At 42.8% G+C, this 18,704-nt stretch overlaps 1 protein-coding gene and 1 non-coding gene across 2 annotated transcripts; one reads left to right on the top strand and one right to left on the bottom strand.

The window, feature by feature from the left end:
• The first annotated feature begins 6,570 nt into the window (after positions 1–6,570).
• Positions 6,571–6,689, top strand: LOC117215665. The gene has a single exon (XR_004489176.1). It is a non-coding gene; the product is annotated as a 5S ribosomal RNA (ribosomal RNA).
• A 4,105-nt stretch (positions 6,690–10,794) lies between these two features.
• On the bottom strand, positions 10,795–12,873 carry LOC117215664. Its single transcript, XM_033462046.1, has one exon. It carries the CDS (start codon positions 12,871–12,873, stop codon positions 10,795–10,797), a length of 2,079 nt encoding a protein of 692 aa, XP_033317937.1.
• Between the last annotated feature and the right edge of the window lie 5,831 nt (positions 12,874–18,704).

Below are 18,704 nucleotides of genomic sequence, written 5' to 3'. Positions count from 1 at the left end.
AAGCTTCTGGCGGGATGTAGCCTGTTGTCAGAGTGCTTTTTTAATATGCGTCATTTGGAAATAAGCAACTGAAGATTAAACTATTTTCTTTTATCTTTGCCGCTTGCGCGAAGTGGTTTCTTATTAGCTTTAGGATGTGACAGTCTATGCGGTGAATGTTGACTAGGTCGTATATTATTTTGTTTTTTACATATCTTTTGAATCCGCTATATTCGGATCTGTAAGTACTCAAGCAAGCCCTGATGAATTTTCTTTCGAAGATGCGAATTTTTTCCATTTGGGAGGCTGATATGTTGTACCAGATTGGGTAGCCGTAGGTTATGATCGATCTGATTAGTGCTTGATAGCATAGAATTTTTACTTTGCTGTCGAGATGTTTGGAGTGGAATAGTTTTCTTATTTTCCAGAATGCTTTATTGGCCTTAGTAAGTTGCATTTCGGTGTGCTGCTTGTAGTTTAATTTATAGTCTATGTTTACTCCTAGGTATTTTACGCAATGTTTGTGTGGTATGAGAGCCCCTTTGTCTGTTTTTTCTCTTAGTTGAAAATTTTTGCAGTATTCTCTTTCTGTTGGGCCGATTTCACTTGACTTGGGTCTAAACAGTATGGTTTCGCATTTGCTTATGTTGATTTTTAGTTTCCATGCGTGGTAATAGTCGTTTATTTTCTCAAAAAGTTCTTGGAGTTCCGTTTTTATTGTTTTGGTTTTGCGGCCTGTTACGTAGATGATTAGGTCGTCTGCGAAGGCTATGGGGCGTTTATGGGTGGATGTATTGAGATCAAAGAGATTTAGTAAGTCACTGTTGTAAATACTGAAAAGTAACGGGGAATTTACTGTACCTTGTTGTAGACTGTTTTTTTATGGAGAATTCTTTGCTTGATGAGTGTGAACCTTCAGTCATTACGAATGTTCTGCTTGTGATCATGTCCCAGACTATTTTAATCAGGTGTTTAGGAAATTTTTTTTTGATCAATTTGTATATGAGACCTGGGATCCAGACTGTGTCGAAAGCTTTTTCGAGGTCTATTAAGCAGGCGGCTACTCGTTGTTTTGCGTTTAGAGCCCAGCAGATGTCCGACGTAAGTTTGTTTATTGCGTGAATTGTGGAGTGTTTGTGCCGGAAGCCAAATTGATTTTCTGGGATTATGTCATTTTTTGTGCAGAAGGAGGTTAGGGGGTTGTTTATGATTATTTCGAATACTTTGCTTATGTTGGGGAGGAGACTTGTGGGTCGTAGGTTTGCGGGCGATGAGCCGTCTTTATCCTTTTTTGTTATAGCTATCAGTTTGGCTTTTTTCCATTTTCTGGGGAAGTATGTGTTGTTTAGAGCATTGTTGAAGAGTACTGTGTAGTACCATTTTATTTTGTTCGGTAGGCGCTTGAGTAAGATGTTTGGGATGCCGTCGAAGCCGGAGGATTTTTTGTTGTTTAGTTTGGAGAGGATTGTGTTTAGTTGATTGTAATTTGTGAAGTAGTTTATTTCTGGATCTGGTTGTTTGGGGTTGTCTGCGGTGTTTTCGTTTGAGAATGTGCAGACTGTTTTGTTTAGCGTCTTATCTAGTTCCATTTCATTTTTGAGTTTGTTTGTTTCGGCGATGATAATTCTGTTTAGTTGTTCTCGGCCCATGTGTTCGTTTTGCGTATGTATTTTGGAAAAGTGGGTGCCGATAATGTCTAGTTTTTCTGTTGTTTTAGATATTATGAAGTTACCCTCGGTGTCTTTGATGGTGTTGTATATCGTTATACCTGCTTCTTGGATGAGGGAGGCATTTTCTGGGGGCAATTTGAGAGGTGGGATGGGGTTTTGTTCTTTTGCTCTAAAGATTTGATTTATTTGTGGGAACATGTTTGCTGAGTCGTTTTTGGAGATGTTTTTTATTTTGTTTGTCTAGTAATGGTTTATAGAATTTGCGAATTCTTGTTTCAATTGCGCTTTTATTCTGTATAGTAGGTACTTTAGGAATTCTAATTCTTCTCTTTTGTCGTAAGAATAGTTAAATTTTATATTGTTTATGTTGGAGAGTATGTAGCTTTTATCTCGGTGTAGATCTTTTATTTTATTGTTGATATAGGACTCGCATGAATTTTTTTGTTTTATGATTGGCACGGATTTTTGGAGAGCGATTTGTGTATGTTTTTCTATTTCGTCTATGAATGAGTCGATTTGTCTATTTGTTAGGTTGACGTTGTTGTCGATCTTTAGGTCGCAGTTTTGTTCAAGTATGTTTTGGAACTTTTTCCAGTCTGTCTTTTTGTAATTGTACCTGGGTGTCTCGGTCTGAGTTTCGAGTGTTAGGAAATCAGATGTGTTTTTGTTTACGTGAAATACTAGGGCGTTATGGTCACTGTCGTAGGCTAAGGTTTTGAGGGTGTTGTTTGGACGTAGGTTTTGGAATTTTAGTCGCGCATCTGCTAGGCATATGTCCAGGTATGAGCCTCCTTTTGGGTAAGAGGGTAGCTCGGAACTGTATAAGTTTGTTTTGTAGTGGATGCTTTTATTTTCTTGCCAGTTTCTAATGAAGTTGCCTCTCGTGTTGTTTATTTCGTTTTTCCAGCTTGTATGTTTTGCGTTAAGGTCCCCTGCTATTATATAGTAGTTTTCCGGTTTGTTGAGCTGTAAGAGTTCGAAAAGATTATTGAATTCGTAGTTAAAGTCTTTCTGGTTTTCGTAGGTTGCGTGGGCTGCAGTGATGAATAAATTTTCCTTATTGCTTATTTTTATTTTTATGATCATTGTTTCTTAATATTGTTATCAATAAGAATTGTTTTGTATTTTATAGGGTTTATTATGAGGATCGCTGTTCCTCCTCCTTGACTGGCGTTCGGTCTGTCGTGTCTTATCATGGTGTAGTTTTTGAAGTGTACATTGTGTCTTTTGTTTAGCTTTGTTTCTGAGATGAGTACTATATCGGGGGCTTCTTTATTTAATAGGGTTAGCATACTGTATCTTTTTTGGTTTGAAATTAAAGAGTTAGCATTTATTGCGATTATTTTCAGATGTTTTAGGTTAAATTTATTTGTTTTTTGCTGTGATGGTTGGTTTGGCGTGTTTTGGTTATTCGTCGTCTGTACTAATGAAAGTGCTGAAGATGGCGTCGATCCTTTCTTCGTGTGTTAATAGAGTGTTTTTTATTTCGTTTAGTTGCATTTGTTGTTCTTTTAACGCTTGGAGGATACCTTTTTTAAAGTCTTCGATAACGTTTATAATGTTTAGATGGGGGAGTTATCGATTGTGATTGGGCTTTGGCTTGAGCGCGGATCTAAGTTTGCTGATTGTGGGGAGATTTTGGTTGTTTGATTTAGTGTTGTTTGCTGCTTCACTACGTCAGAGAACTTTAGTTCTGGGACGTATTTGTGGCTTATTTGGGCAATTCGTTGTGTCTTTGCTTCTTTGTCTTTTTTTATTTTATCTGCTACCTTTTTACGGAGCTCTACGAGTTTGGGGCAACCTTTGTATGACGCGGGGTGTCCGTAGTTTTTGCAGTTAACGCAGAATATTTTGTCTTTGGTTACTGTGTTTTCTCTTTTTATTTTGCAGTCGCCTGGACCATGGGGCTCAGTGCATTTAACACAGCGGTAGTTTAGGTTACAGTTTTGTGCTGTGTGACCTAATCGCTGGCATTTGTGGCATTGAGTTATGTCATCATTTTTTAAAATTATTTTTTCCCATTTTATTCTGAAGTAGTTAAAATGGTTAACTTTTAACAAGTTACTTATATCACTGTCGGGGGATACTTGTATTATGTAAATTGGGAGCAATATATTGTTCTCCCTTGATCTTTTTGTCGTGAATCGTGTGACTTTTGTGAATTTTACGTCGTCTATTTGCAAGGCTTGTAGGTCTGTGAGTATTTCTGTTTCGGTGTAACTATTGTCTAAACCTTTTAACAAGTATGTATGGTGTTTCTCTGTTTTGGGTGTGTACGTGTAAAAGGTTGTGTTAGCTGAGAGGAATATTTGTTTTGCTTTGTGGAAATCGGGTAGGTTTCGGAGGTAGAGTGCATGTTTACCTGAGTGTATTCTTTTAATATGGAACTGATTGATGCCCGCTACTTTCTCTATGAGCGTTACCGTGTCCTTTGGGTCTTGTAGCGTTATGTTGATAGGCGGCGGTTTGTTATCCCTTGTAGTGAATGGGGCGATCGTACGCCCCTCTGCGGTGTATCTGGTGGGGCGTCCGTCCGGTGCTCGGTCCCCCCTTGGCGATGCTGGTGGCGCTGGGCCTCCTGGGTTGTACGATGGGGTCTGTCGCCCCTGCAGTGTTGATTGTTTTGGTGGTATGGTGGGACTGTGTTTTCCTATTTTGCCTCGTAATGTTTCGTTTTTCTTTTTTATTTGTTCTAGCGTTGAGCTCGAAGTAGAGTAGTTTGATGGTCCCGGTTGTGGATGAGGCTCCGTGTTTCTTCGACCAATCGCGGGGAGACGTAGTCGCTAGGAGAGACGTCAACGGGAGTCGTAAATTCCCGTTACGATTATAACAATCGACACCACGAATTGATCGATCCCCTGATTTCTGTTGAGATAATAGGGGTGATTGAATTTGTATAACACTGTGATTCACAGAATTATAAATTATATATTTCCAACACTTAGATTACACTGATGAGCATAGATAGATAGATAATCACTTATCCCACAAAGATAAGATATATATGTACGTTAGAGCAGGGCTCTTATAATTGGATTTAATGTATTAGTGGACGTAGCACTATAAGATATTTAGGAGAGGAAATGTAGGCTCGACAATACCGAGACCGACTTTCGCGTTAAGCTTAGACTGCCCCGATGGGCATTAGCGATAGACTTAGTAGTTGACTTTTCCAACGATGTAGAAGAAGTGAAGTTGAGTGACGATGCTGTGTCGGAGGAAAGCTAAGGATGGGTGTGTCTAGCGCACGGGACCATCGGATTTGTTGGTGACGATTTTAGTTAGGAGAATGAGGGAATTGGCTTCGTTGTTAATTGGTTAAACGAAGGGTCTTAACCGCCCTCGAGAGAAAGTGGTTAGTGGGAGGAAAGTTGCAGCATAGGTGTTACGTCGCGTAACACTCTACCTAGCCCAGGCCACACACCGCGGGCAATATGGCAACCAGATGTCTTCGGATACTCGCAGCGTATCCTCCACAGTTTCAAGAACCTTCCATAAATCTCATAGATTTCCTAGGAAAGGTCCTTCAAACAAAACAAACATCTGGTTCGGAAGAATTTCCAAAGACTATTGTCTACCACGGCTTAACTAAGGAAAGTTGGTTTTTCTCACGCACGCTGCAACTTTCCTCCCACTAACCAATTTCTCTCGAGGGCGGTTAAGACCCTTCGTTTAACCAATTAAAAACGAAGCCTATTCCCTCACTCTCCTAAACAACATCGGCACCAACAAATCCGATGGTCCCGTGCGCTAGACACACCCATCCTTAGCTTTCCTCCGACACATCATCGTCTCCCAAGACGGTACTGATTTCACATCCTTCGAACGGTCAACATCCTTCGAGCGGGTAGACACACCCGCAGATCAGTCACTCAATCATCTCGTACACACGCACCAGTGTAACTATCCTCGTTATAAGTTGTGGAATAAACGGTGAAATATAACTTACTACTGTGTCATATTCAATCAACCACCTCTGTTATCTTAACCGAAACAGGGGAACGACTACTTCGCGGCGTCGATTCACCGAATCGTAGCGAGAATTTACGCCTCTCGCTGACGCGTTTTCCTCGCGACCGCGTCTCTCCGCGAACGGTCGTAACAATAGGTGAGAAAAACTAACTTTCCCTTGTCAAGCCGTGGTAGACAAGAGTCTTTAGAAATTCTTCGGAAACAGACGTTTGTTTGGTTTGAAGGACCTCTACTAGGAAATTCCTGAGATTTATGGAAGATACTTAAGGCTATCGAGGGTACGCCGTACGGAAGAGCGGACATCTGGTGTCCGTCTGGCCCGCGGTGAGTGACCTGGGCCAGGCAGAGGGTCGCCCGGCGTAACACTCTGGTTCACATTGTAGTATACTAAATCTGTTTTTTGTTATGATTGCTGGAGGCGAGGTAGCTCTTACGGGCTTCATGTTTTTCATTTCTTTAGCCTTTTCTTCTTGGCTGGAGTGATAATCTATAACTGTGTTTCATAGGATGTTTACTAGTCTTTTCGTCCTGGCAACCAGGTTTGGTTGTGGGTTGAGTTTCCGCGTCTTTTGAGCGGAAAGTCTTAAACTATTCTTGATTTTTTTGGCTGTTTTTTGTGTGATTATTTTTCTCTTGATGGCTTTTTTTATCGGGTCCACGGTGGGTTCCGTTTCGTTGCTTTTGGCTTCATTATCGGTAACTTCTATCTTTTTATACAATTTTATTTTGTCTTATTTTATTTTATTTTATTTTTATTCTTATTTGTATTTATAGAGATGATGTCAATGCAATATTTTTCACTTTTTGTCACTTATTCCTTCTACTTTAATGAATGTTTGTCTACTTTGACGCGCGTACTGAGAGGTCCGTCCTGCTCGGAGGTCTACAGTCAACTGACCACTTCTTTTTTCCTGAATATTAAGAGCAAGTAACAAAATTACTCACTTCAGCCAACTCTCATACCACGTTGAGTGCACTCGTTCTCGTCCGATCACGAAAGTTAAGCAACGTAGGGCACGGATAGTACTTAGATGGGTGACCGCTTGGGAACTCCGTGTGGTGTTGGCTTTTTTTAATTTTTTCCAATTCTTCCTACTTTTCTTAATAATTTATGGTCATGTACATCGTGTTAAAAATATACTTTTAGTATTACAGCGTATGTCAATGTCGTGGTTATTCGTTATACATTCAAGTACGCTTGTTTGAAAGTCAATAGACTATTGCTGAATCACGTACTACTTATAAATTGTTGTCTAGCACGTAAGTGTAATTTCATGTACATTATACACTAGTACTGTGCGCTATAATTCATGAACTGCACAATAGATTTAACGCACCAATTATCTATGCATCTATACACTGATTCCTGCAGTAGTTTTTACTTTCCACACTCTATGGCCGCCGTTTGCACAAAACGGCTATTTATATTTATTCCAATTTTTATTCCACGGATGACGATGTAATAAATTTGTTAACATATAGCAAACTCGATACCGAATATTCATTACATACGTCTAATCCATTATGTCATTCGTGGTTTAAGTGAATATTTACTTTCACGTTAAAAAGACAAAGAAGGTGAAACCATACTAATTGCTGTACGTTCTGGTCGTTGTAAAAGATTTTGGATGGAAGAAACATAAACAGCTTGGTTTTCTTTTCCTAATCAAATCCAGTCTCTTTCTATGATAACGCAACGGATATCATAGAAAACAACGGATATAACATAGTTGATTAAATAAACCAGTAACACCATAAATTAATTATGCGCATAAAGTTCATATTACTTGTCTACCAACCAACCAACCAACCAACCAACCAACCAACCAACCAACCAACCAAACAGCACAAGTTATGTGATATAAATAACCTGATGAGATAATCTTTCAAGCACGAGTCCAAAATCTACAATGGCACAACTTTTCTTCGAAACAGAGACGTCCAGCTGTTTTTTCTACAACCCGTTTTCACTATGAATTCAATGGAACACCGTTTGGCCTAAAAGGTGTAGCCACCTGAGTAAAATTTCATACATTTAGGTGGACGTATGCACATCGTTCATCTTCACGAACATTTATACGTAAAGTCACATACACGTATTGTCTTCATAGTTGTTCGAAAATCGTGTCTCCTTGGCGATGAATTACAGTAGAGTTTTGTACAGTAGTGAATTACTTAGAGAAGACAGCGCAAGCGAAACAGGAAAAGGTGTGAGAGTCGACTTAATAAGATACATATCGGTCAAACAATGTCGGCCTTTTTCATCCAACGCTTGCATAAAATGCTAACAGTTATTCTTTTCGTAAAACAATATCAATTATTTATTAGCATACTATTTTTATAATCAATTCGTTATATTTTCTGTATGATTGATCGCAATTAATCGGTCGTCATTCCCGTTACTGGGGGGAAATCAACCTACAGGGCCCTAGCGTTCCCTTTAACACGCCACTAAGTTCGACGGTTGAGTAGTGTAAAATGATCCGAATTCAATCGTCCATGAAAGAATACTAATTATCCATCAGTCAATGGTTAAACCTTATGTTTAATTTTTTTAATTAAATTTTTACTGACTTTTTTGTGAGATTTTTCTGATTAAAATGAGGCCAAACACGATATAATTTATGTCACATTTATATGTATATGTCGGAGATAAAAGGACACCGAAGCCTTCCCTTTGGAACTTGGGAAAACCCCTTAACACATTAATCTAGATTCTACTATAGCCGCAATTAAGCAATTGTCGTTATTCAATCCGATTGTATTTGTTCGAGATTTGTGATAATGAATTTGGGCTCGAGGCGACAATCAGTCGCCGAATGTAGCCGCGGTCAAGGGATGAACGCTTTCTCTAACAGAGGTATAGAGAAATTCTATAGCTCTCCTTAAAAGAAATAATTGTAGCGGCACTCGACAGTAAACATTCCAACGATTTCTGTCCCGTGGCTCGCCACACGCAGACCCTATTCTCCGGCTAAAATGATTACCAGATGTCGATGCATCTCCACAGTACATGTTCAGCAAGCTTGAGAACCCGTTATAAATTTTAAGATTTAGTTTACTAAAGTCCTTCAAACAGACAAACAGTTTTTGTCCCAACTACGTGAAGATAGGGGAAATGTATTTTTTTCACGAACGACGCTTCCCACTAGCAACTTTCCCTCAAGGGCGGCTAGCATCCTTTTCTCGATACCAACATGGAAATTGACCAATTGACAGCAACGTCAATTTCCCTCACTTTCCGAACAAGGGCTTTTCTCGACGAATCCGATGACCTCGTGTCCTTAGACACACCCCATCACAGTTTTCCTCTGCAGCATCACCCTGACGGAAAGTCATTCTCTCTCGTGATGTCTCAGTAGCGAGTTACATAGTGTCTTTACGCTTGGTGAATATTCTACGTTTTAACAAAAAGTTAGTGTTCTTTCACTCGCGGGGAGACACGATCGTGTAGAAGCGCATCAACAGGAGTCGTAAATTCCTGTTACGATTGTTCAATCGACGCCGCGAGATGATCGATCCCCTATTGCGTTTAGGCTAATAGAGGTGGTTAATTGAAGTGCACACTGCTGTAACGGGTTTTCAGTTGTGTTTTATTAAGACACTGTGTATACACTGAGTGGTGAATTAACAGCAACCGGGATACGGTTGGACTCGGTTAGAACGTAAGATCAGGGGATGAGAGGGCGAGAGCGTAAGCGCGAATCGTTGCTGCGAACTGAGACTTCCCGAGGTTGCTGACTGACTGACTGGCTGCCTGACTGACTCACTGACCGACTGCTGACTGACTCCCTCTTAGTTTTCCCCGAAGGAAAGCTTGATGCCGATTGGTCGTGACCCCGCTAAAGAAGCAGGACATGAGGAATTTCTCACCAGTGTCCGGGGTGATTTTATTGCTGGGGAAAACCAGTCGTTTCTATCCTATGTTTATGTGTTGGGTTTTCTCGTTCGGTGACTACCTGCCTTTTCCGAGCCTTTTTTAATAGCATAACAAACTCAAGGATTTTGCTAATCCGGACATAAACCGAAATGCTTCTAGACAACTAGATTGCTCGACACACATCTGGAAACAATTTAGCTAGAAGGTGACGTTTTATGGCCGGTCATTGAGTTTATTGGGGGTCTGGAAGCAGGTAGGTGGGCCGCTGGCCGCCAGGTAGCGTTGGCTGGGGTTCCGCTGCTCCATGCGACGCAACATCCTCCCCCCGTTGAGAGGGCACCGATCAAATTCTGCCTGTGGGTTCGATGGGGGTGTGCTCTGCCTCCTTCGAGGTCAGCGATTGTCCGGGCGCTTCTGGATCTGATTGGAATGGCAGGGGGACCAGCCGCTTGACGCCGCGGTCCAGGAGGTTCGATGAAGTCTGCACAGTCGCTGTTCGGATTACGCCATCGGCTCCGGGATGGACCTTGACTACCCGTCCCAAGGGCCAGCACATCGAGGGAACGTTGTCTTCTCTGAGCAGGACGATTGCGCCTTCGTGTATGTTATGTCCACCCTTGGTCCATTTGCTGCGGTTGTTTAATTGGTTGAGGTACTCCTTGTGCCAGCGTTTCCAAAAATGCTGTTTCATCTTTTGGATATGCTGCCATCTGGAGAGTCGGTTGGAGGGAGTGTCCCTGAAATCTCGCTCACGCACACTCATTAGTGATTCACCGATGAGGAAGTGACCAGGAGTGAGAACGAGGAAATCCTTGGGATCCGTGGATATGGGTGTTAATGGTCGGGAGTTGAGGACGGCTTCGATCTCTATGATCAGTGTATTGAATTGCTCGAAAGTGAGCAATTCATGACCTGCGACGCGTCTGAAGTGATGCTTAAAGGATTTCACCGCTGCCTCCCATAGTCCCCCGAAGTGTGGAGACTGAGGGGGTATGAAGCGCCATTCTATGTGTTTGTCTGCGAGGAATGCTTGTACTTTTGAGTGGTGATCGTCCGAGTGTAGAAGGTCATACAGTTCCCGTAAGTCGTTCTTTGCCCCGACGAAATTTGTACCATTGTCCGAATGGATTGTCGAGCAAAACCCTCGCCGAGCGATGAATCTACGAAGAGCGGCGATAAAGGTTTCGCTCGTGAGATCGCCAACGAGCTCCATGTGTACCGCCTTCACGGCTAGGCATACGAAGATCGCAACGTACACCTTGACCTGTCGGCGGTTACGATCTCTTGTCTCCTTTATGTAGAAGGGTCCCAATAGTCCACGCCGACATTCGCGAATGGTCGAGACTCTGTCACTCGCGCTTCCGGCAAATCACCGGAGTGCAGGTGAATCTGGTGTGTATGCTCGATAATCCGAGCTGTGACGGATGCTTTGGGTAGCAGTATTGGGTGTTTTTGACCGAAAGTCATCGACGAATGCCTGAGTCGACCCCCGACTCGCAGGATTCCTTTCTGGTCAATGAAAGGATTGAGTCGCGTGAGTTTCCTTGTTAACGCTGCGTTCCGGTTCATTCGGAGCGTACGGATTTCCTCGGGGAAATGGATGCCTTGTAATAGTATGATTAATTTGTCGTGAGCGATGTGTAATTCCGTTGCGGTCAAGGGTGTCATTCGGTTCTGTTTCTGCCTCCAACGGAGGCAACGAGCGACGATCCGAATTAGCTTAGGCCAGGAGGAGTACCGTTCCAACAGGCTGCAATCGGCGGGAGCCGCGGATAGACAAGTTGCCGTTTTTTGTTCTAACAACTCCGTTTGTGGTATTGGGGTCCAGGTCGGCCAGGAATCTTCCGATTGTTGGAGCCATTCTGGACCGTGCTGCCAAATGGTCGGGCGGAGAAATTCTTCGGGTGTTTGGCCTCGCGATATTAGATCCGCGGGATTGTCGTGGGTGGGGACATGACGCCAACTGCCGATGCTGGTTTTTCTTTGGATCTCGGAGACCCTGTTGGCGACAAACGTCTTGAGTGTGTGGGGTGACGTGGTTAGCCAGTGGAGAACGATGGCGGAGTCGGTCCAATAGACCATACGAGTGATGCTGTGTGATAAGGCTTGATGTATGGTAGCCATCAGGGACGTAAGAAGGAAGGCTCCGCTCAGCTCGAGCCGCGGAATGGTTTGGGATTTTAGCGGGGCTACTTTTGACTTCGCGGTTAGCAGCTGGGTCCGTACGCGGCCGTCCGGATTAACGGTTCGGAGATAGACGCATGCGCCGTAGGCCTTCTCGCTGGCGTCGCAAAAGCCGTGCATTTCGATCTCAGTTGCGGAGTCAATGATCGCCTTGCGTGGGAATGTAATATTGTTCAAGAGTGGCAATTGAGAATAATACCTGTCCCACTCTGAATGGAGATTTGATGGGAGAGATTCGTCCCACTCGACTTTCACTGCCCAGACTCGCTGAAGCAGGATTTTCGCGCGGACGATCACTGGCGCGAGCAGCCCCAAAGGATCGTAGATTCGAGCGATTACGGAGCTGATCGATCGCTTCGTAACGCGGGGAATGTCTGCCTTGGCGTCAACCGAATAAATGAGTGAATCATCGGAGGACTTCCAGAAGACCCCAAGTGTTTTTAAGGGTTGAGGCTCGCCCAGCTGTAGCTTCTGATTTATGTCCGGGTCAGATAGTCCGTTGAGTAGTGTCCGGTTGTTGGACGCCCATTTTCTGATTTTTAAACCGGCTAGTTGGAGGAGTTCGGTGAGTTCTGTGCGGATTGACAGCGCTTCGCCTATCGTATCCGCTCCGGTGAGAGCGTCGTCGACGTAAAAGTCCCGTAACAATACCGATGAAGCTCGCGGGAATCGGTGCCCTTCATCGCTTGCCAATTGTCTGAGACACCGGATGGCTAGATAGGGTGCTGCAGACAGTCCGAACGTGACGGTGTTGATCTGATATGTTTCCAACTCGCCGTCGGAATTGCGCCATAAAATTTGCTGAAATCTTCGATCGGCCGGACGCACGAGGAATTGTCGGTACATTTTCTCGACATCGCCGGTGAGGACGTACTGGTGAGATCGGAATCTCAAGAGGATATCGAACAAATCCTCTTGCAGCTTCGGACCTGTATAAAGGGTGTCGTTCAACGAGACGCCGGTGGTACTGGGTGCGGATCCGTCAAACACAACGCGAAGTTTTGTCGATGTGCTCGAGTCCTTAACGACGCCGTGGTGTGGCAAGTAATAGTCGTTCTCCGGTTCGTGACGTGATGCAACCTTGGTCATGTGGCCCAAGTCCAGATACTCCTGAATGACCGCCCGATACGCTGTTTCGAACTGTTGATTTCGTCTGAATTGCTGCTGGAGAGAGGCGAGTCGTTTCATCGCAATTGCCTTGGATGATCCGAGTGACGAGATTTTGTCGTTAAAGGGGAGTGCGACGATGTATCGCCCATCGCTGGTGCGTTGGACGTGATTTTGAAAATGCTCCTCACATCGTCGATCCGCCTCCGATAAGTGTTTTATCTGAGGTCCCTCGTCGAGTTCCCAAAAGCGGGTGAGGTCCGTCTCTAGTTCCGTTGTGGAGGCATGGAAGACCCTGGCAGGTCCTGGGGAAGGTGGGCTCCCCCCGATGACCCACCCGAATCGCGTTTTTTGCAGGCGCAGATCGGGGCCGGTTGATGGGTTAAGATTTATCTGTCCGACACACAATGAGGCAACGGTGGGCCCTGAGCCCAACAAAATATCAATCGGGGATAGGACATGGAATGCTGGATCGGCTAGCGGGACATTCTTAGGTATCGTGATTGCGGAACGATCTATGAATTGGTCTGGGATCAGTGTCGAGATTGTTGGGAGGATTAGGAACGTCAATGTGCGTCGGTAGGCTTGGTCAGAGGATGTGATCGTGGCTGTAATGTAACGCCTTGAAGTGACTGATAGGGTGTCAAGGGCTCCGATTGGCACCGAACATTGATATTGGGAAAGTTTTAATGAGTTTGCAAGCCGCTCAGTTATGAAATTCATAGTGGAACCGGTATCTAACAGGGCTCGACAGCGCACTGGTTGGATTTTGTGGTTTAGGATATTGACGCGTGCAGTGGTTAACAGGTCGTTGGATGGGGTTATGGTCCGTGAGTTGGTCTCCCTTGTTGCGCCTGCCCGTCTTAGTCATTGTCTGTTTTGTCGTTGCGAGTTGGATGATGGATTATTTGGATGGTATGACGGAGCTTTCCTTGTGCTTGGGGGCGTGGTGGGAGGCGTCTGATTGCTCATTGGCGCGTCTGATCGATGTAGGAGCGTGTGATGGCGTTGATCACATATGCGGCAAGAGCCAGAGGTGCAGTGTTGCAATTTGTGTCCTGGTAGCAGGCAATTCGTACACGCTGAGATTTCCTCGGCGGCTAGAATCCGTTCGTCGATCGTCTTCGTCCTAAAGGTGTTGCAGCGCCAAATTTTGTGTGGTCCATGGCAGATTGGACAGAGTGGCGGTGATCGTGACGTGACAAATGCCTGCCCTCGTGGTGGGCGTGTCGTTCTTGCAGGTTCTATGACCTGACAGCGATCGTTCAAGAATTGCAAGAAGTCCGGGAACGTGGGGAATGATGTGGACCTTATCTTTTCCTTCCATATTGAATCGGTTTCCCGATCAAGGTTGGCGGTACATAGGTGCAAAAGCAGGGCATCTGCGGTTGGTTGTCCGATGGCGGCCAAGGCTTTGTAATGAGCTTCCAACTTGGTCGTGTAGGACTGCAAATCGCGATGTGCTATCCGTGATGAGGAGGCTGCGTCAAATATCTCCTGCAAGTGTCTCTCGACAATTTTGGCTGGTCTGTTATACCGTCGTTCTAATATTTCCCAGGCGACTGCGTAGTTAGCTGCCGCATTGCTTAATGACGCGATCGCTAGAGCTGCCCCATGCTTTAGGCAAGAACGGAGATACATCAGTCGCTTGCAGTCGTCTATGCGGGGGTTATCGTGGACCGTGGAGCGAAATTGATCCGCGAACCCCGGCCAATCTTCGTAGGCTCCAGAAAAGGTGGGTAGCTGAATTCTAGGCAAATCGACGGGTTCCGGCAATGACATGTCCGATGGCTTTGTTGCAAGATTTGTGGTGGTTGGTTCTGCTTGCTTGTTTGCCTCCTCAAGGATGGCGGACGCCTGTCCGGCGATGGTGTAGAACTTCTGTTGTAGGTCAACCCGGTCCTTCAGTGTTTGACCCTCGTCTCTGTCGTCTAATTCGCATTGGCCCTTTTTGAACGATGCAAACTCTCCCTCTAAGTCTTGCAAATTACGCTGAATAGCATGCACGGGTGTCCCTTCCTCGTGATTGTTGAGCAATGTGCGAAACGCTTCTAATTCTTGTCTGAATCCTTCGCGTTTCCGCAGCAATTGCCGGACGCGCTCTTCCTGAGGGGGAGCCATGGGGGATTTCGACAATTTGAGCGAGCTTACCTTCATGTTGCGTGGTAACTGGGGGTGCACTCTTTCACTGACACGTATCCGGCTCGAAGGACCAAAATGTTCTTTCACTCGCGGGGAGACACGATCGTGTAGAAGCGCATCAACAGGAGTCGTAAATTCCTGTTACGATTGTTCAATCGACGCCGCGAGATGATCGATCCCCTATTGCGTTTAGGCTAATAGAGGTGGTTAATTGAAGTGCACACTGCTGTAACGGGTTTTCAGTTGCGTTTTATTAAGACACTGTGTATACACTGAGTGGTGAATTAACAGCAACCGGGATACGGTTGGACTCGGTTAGAACGTAAGATCAGGGGATGAGAGGGCGAGAGCGTAAGCGCGAATCGTTGCTGCGAACTGAGACTTCCCGAGGTTGCTGACTGACTGACTGGCTGGCTGCCTGACTGACTCACTGACCGACTGCTGACTGACTCCCTCTTAGTTTTCCCCGAAGGAAAGCTTGATGCCGATTGGTCGTGACCCCGCTAAAGAAGCAGGACATGAGGAATTTCTCACCAGTGTCCGGGGTGATTTTATTGCTGGGGAAAACCAGTCGTTTCTATCCTATGTTTATGTGTTGGGTTTTTTCGTTCGGTGACTACCTGCCTTTTCCGAGCCTTTTTTAATAGCATAACAAACTCAAGGATTTTGCTAATCCGGACATAAACCGAAATGCTTCTAGACAACTAGATTGCTCGACACACATCTGGAAACAATTTAGCTAGAAGGTGACGTTTTATGGCCGGTCATTGAGTTTATTGGGGGTCTGGAAGCAGGTAGGTGGGCCGCTGGCCGCCAGGTAGCGTTGGCTGGGGTTCCGCTGCTCCATGCGACGCAACAGTTAGTTTAGTAATACTTGCACCGTAGACAAGCAAGTTGAGTACAACTTGGACTTTGGAAGGAAGCGCATTTTGTTATTCCGCTGACCGCGGATTCGTTATTGAACGTAGGATTATTGTCATTAGCATCTCGAGTATCTAATTACTACGGCTACTTGTCAAATTCTGTAATAATCATATTTGTACTAGTAAATATCTTCTCTGTTACATAACAACAATGGCTAATACAAATGAAGATTCGTTACACGCACCTAACCCTAATCATAATGTGAACCCGAAATATATATGCCAGAAATAATATATATGTCGGAGATGAAAGGAAAGCCGAAGCCTTTCCTTGGAAATTTTGGGAATATCCTCTAGTACTTTAGTCTAGATTTTATTATAGCTGTAATTGTTTAAAATTTGTGATAGCGAGATTAGGTTCGAGGTGACAATTGGTCGCCGAACGTAGCCACGCTCACGAGATAAGCGTTTTGCCTAACGGAGGTCTGGAGTAGTTGTATGGGTTTTCCGAGAAGTGAGATTGTGGCGGCATGCGGCCTCGAGAGCGGGCCTAGCCACGTGTGAGGTTACGTCGGAGGTGCCGATACAATGGGACATACATTGTATCAATAATCAAACTCCAAGCAGAAACTGCCTAGCAACGGCGTTCGGAACTTTCTCGATGCTTCTAACGAGTGCGTATAAAATTTCAGACGTGGCCGGCATTCGTGCGATTGCCTTGGAGAGTGACACCTCGAGAATTTTCGTCAATCGTATTTTGTGCCTAAGATTATTTTTACGCTTAGTAAAGAGTTATCTCGTTGGCCGTGGATTCGTTTGAACCCAACAAACACATTGTTAATAGTGTACATTAAATACATTATTCGTAAATCATATTATTCATTAATCTTACTATTCGTTAAGCTTATTATTCATTAGACTTATTATCTGTTAAACTTAATTATTCGTATAATTTATTATTTATTAACTTCATTGTTCATCAAATTTATTATTCATTAGACTTAATTATTTGTTAAGCTTTGTGATAGTCTTGTATATACGCGTACATATTGTCACGTCCCGCGCTCCGCACGCGCCGTAACGAGAACAAGAAAACTATCCCATGCAAAACGCGCGAATAAAGATTTGAATGCACAAACGAACACACGGCGCTACGAAACTAAAGGAAGGATTAACAAGGCGAGGGCAACTAATAAATCCAATCAGTATAAAAAGAAATAATAAATGAAACCAGCCAACGGATTGAACGAGTTACGAACCAAACAAATAAACCGGGAAATAAGAATAACTACAAAAGGGGAAATAATTGAAACACCAGATATACATGTATATATAAATATATTTTAATCAATCAACTTGGAGAGTTACATATAAATATAAACATATATGCTAGACATGTAATGAACTAGTAAATACTAGAGTTAATGCTTATAATACTATGCAACAAATACAATATTATCAATTTATGAAATATAAGTATATACGAAGTTAAGACTTAATAATCAAACGAATACATAAAACATACAATATTGTATTATTAAAGAAATAAAAGTTACATTGTCAGAAACATATATATATATGTGCGCATTCTATTAAACAGATACATACTTGAAACTAGCCTACATTCCGGTAAAGAATTATAAAATAAGAACTATGTTACGAAACATGCATGTCTGTATATATACATATATAAATTATATTAATGTATGCTCTTTCTACATTATTGATTCAAATCAACAATCTAAGATACATACTTAAAACTAGCCTACGTTCCGGTAAAGAGTTATAAAATAAGAACTACGCTACGAAACATGCATGTCTCTATATAAACATATAAATAATCTATTTTTCTAAACTACTACTAATCTACGTGCATTCTACAATCTAAGATACATATTTAAAACTAGCCTACATGCCGGTAAAACATTATAAAATAAGAATTTGATTATGAAACATGCATGTCTCTATATAAACATATAAATAATCTATTTTTCTAAACTACTACTAATCTATGTGCATTCTACAATCTAAGATACATACTTAAAACTAGCCTACATACCGGTAAAACATTATAAAATAAGAATTTGATTATGAAACATGCATGTCTCTATATAAACATATAAATAATCTATTTTTCTAAACTAAAACTACTATTAATAATCTACAAAAGAAATAGAACACACAACGCAACACTTGGGACTAAGCGACAACCTGTCGATAGCCCAAACGCTCAAAATAATTAACACCGCAACGATTCGAGGAATTGCATACAGAAATTCTATCATCAAACACAATTATGTAAACACACATTAAACGCACAATAATCTAGAAACAAAACCTTCAATACTATGTTGTCACAATACAAGATATATATGTATATATGAAATCAAATGATTGACACATAACCTCAAATACACAACACTATATCACTAAAGAATCTGAATGAAAATCACTTTGCCAGAAATATATACATATATACGTGTGCGTGTGCGTGTTCTATAAAACAAATAATTAACATTTCATTTCGTATGAACACTATACGGGCAAGAGAAATAGGCATATAAATACGTATATACATATATATATATATGTACGGGTGAGTGCATATGTTTTGTATTATCGAATGCTCTATAAAATAAACTACTCGAAACAATAAATAACGCGATCAAAGAATTACAAAACATTAGCTATACTGAAGTAACACACAACATAAACATATATATATACGTATATTCACACGAGATATACTACTGTCACTTTAAAATAATGTTAATAAATAAATGTTCTGATTGCGGTAGAATAAGGAAAAACGAGCGACAGACGAAAATTTACTTCGATATCAAACAAAACTAAAGACCCGCCACTAAAACTTTACTGATGACATTTATGAGCAGCCATGTTGGATTT

This window comes from Bombus bifarius, unplaced genomic scaffold (assembly GCF_011952205.1).
Source record: "Bombus bifarius isolate JDL3187 unplaced genomic scaffold, Bbif_JDL3187 scf7180000009767_frag, whole genome shotgun sequence".
Classification (NCBI taxonomy): Eukaryota; Metazoa; Arthropoda; class Insecta; order Hymenoptera; family Apidae; genus Bombus; species Bombus bifarius.
Note: the sequence above shows the minus strand (reverse complement) of the source record. Positions and strands in the feature narration are given on the sequence as shown.

What these genes read in the sequence shown, in the direction of transcription:
- LOC117215664 (XM_033462046.1), bottom strand. Translation starts at nt 12,873, where the DNA reads ATGAAACGACTCGCCTCTCTCCAGCAGCAATTCAGACGAAATCAACAG.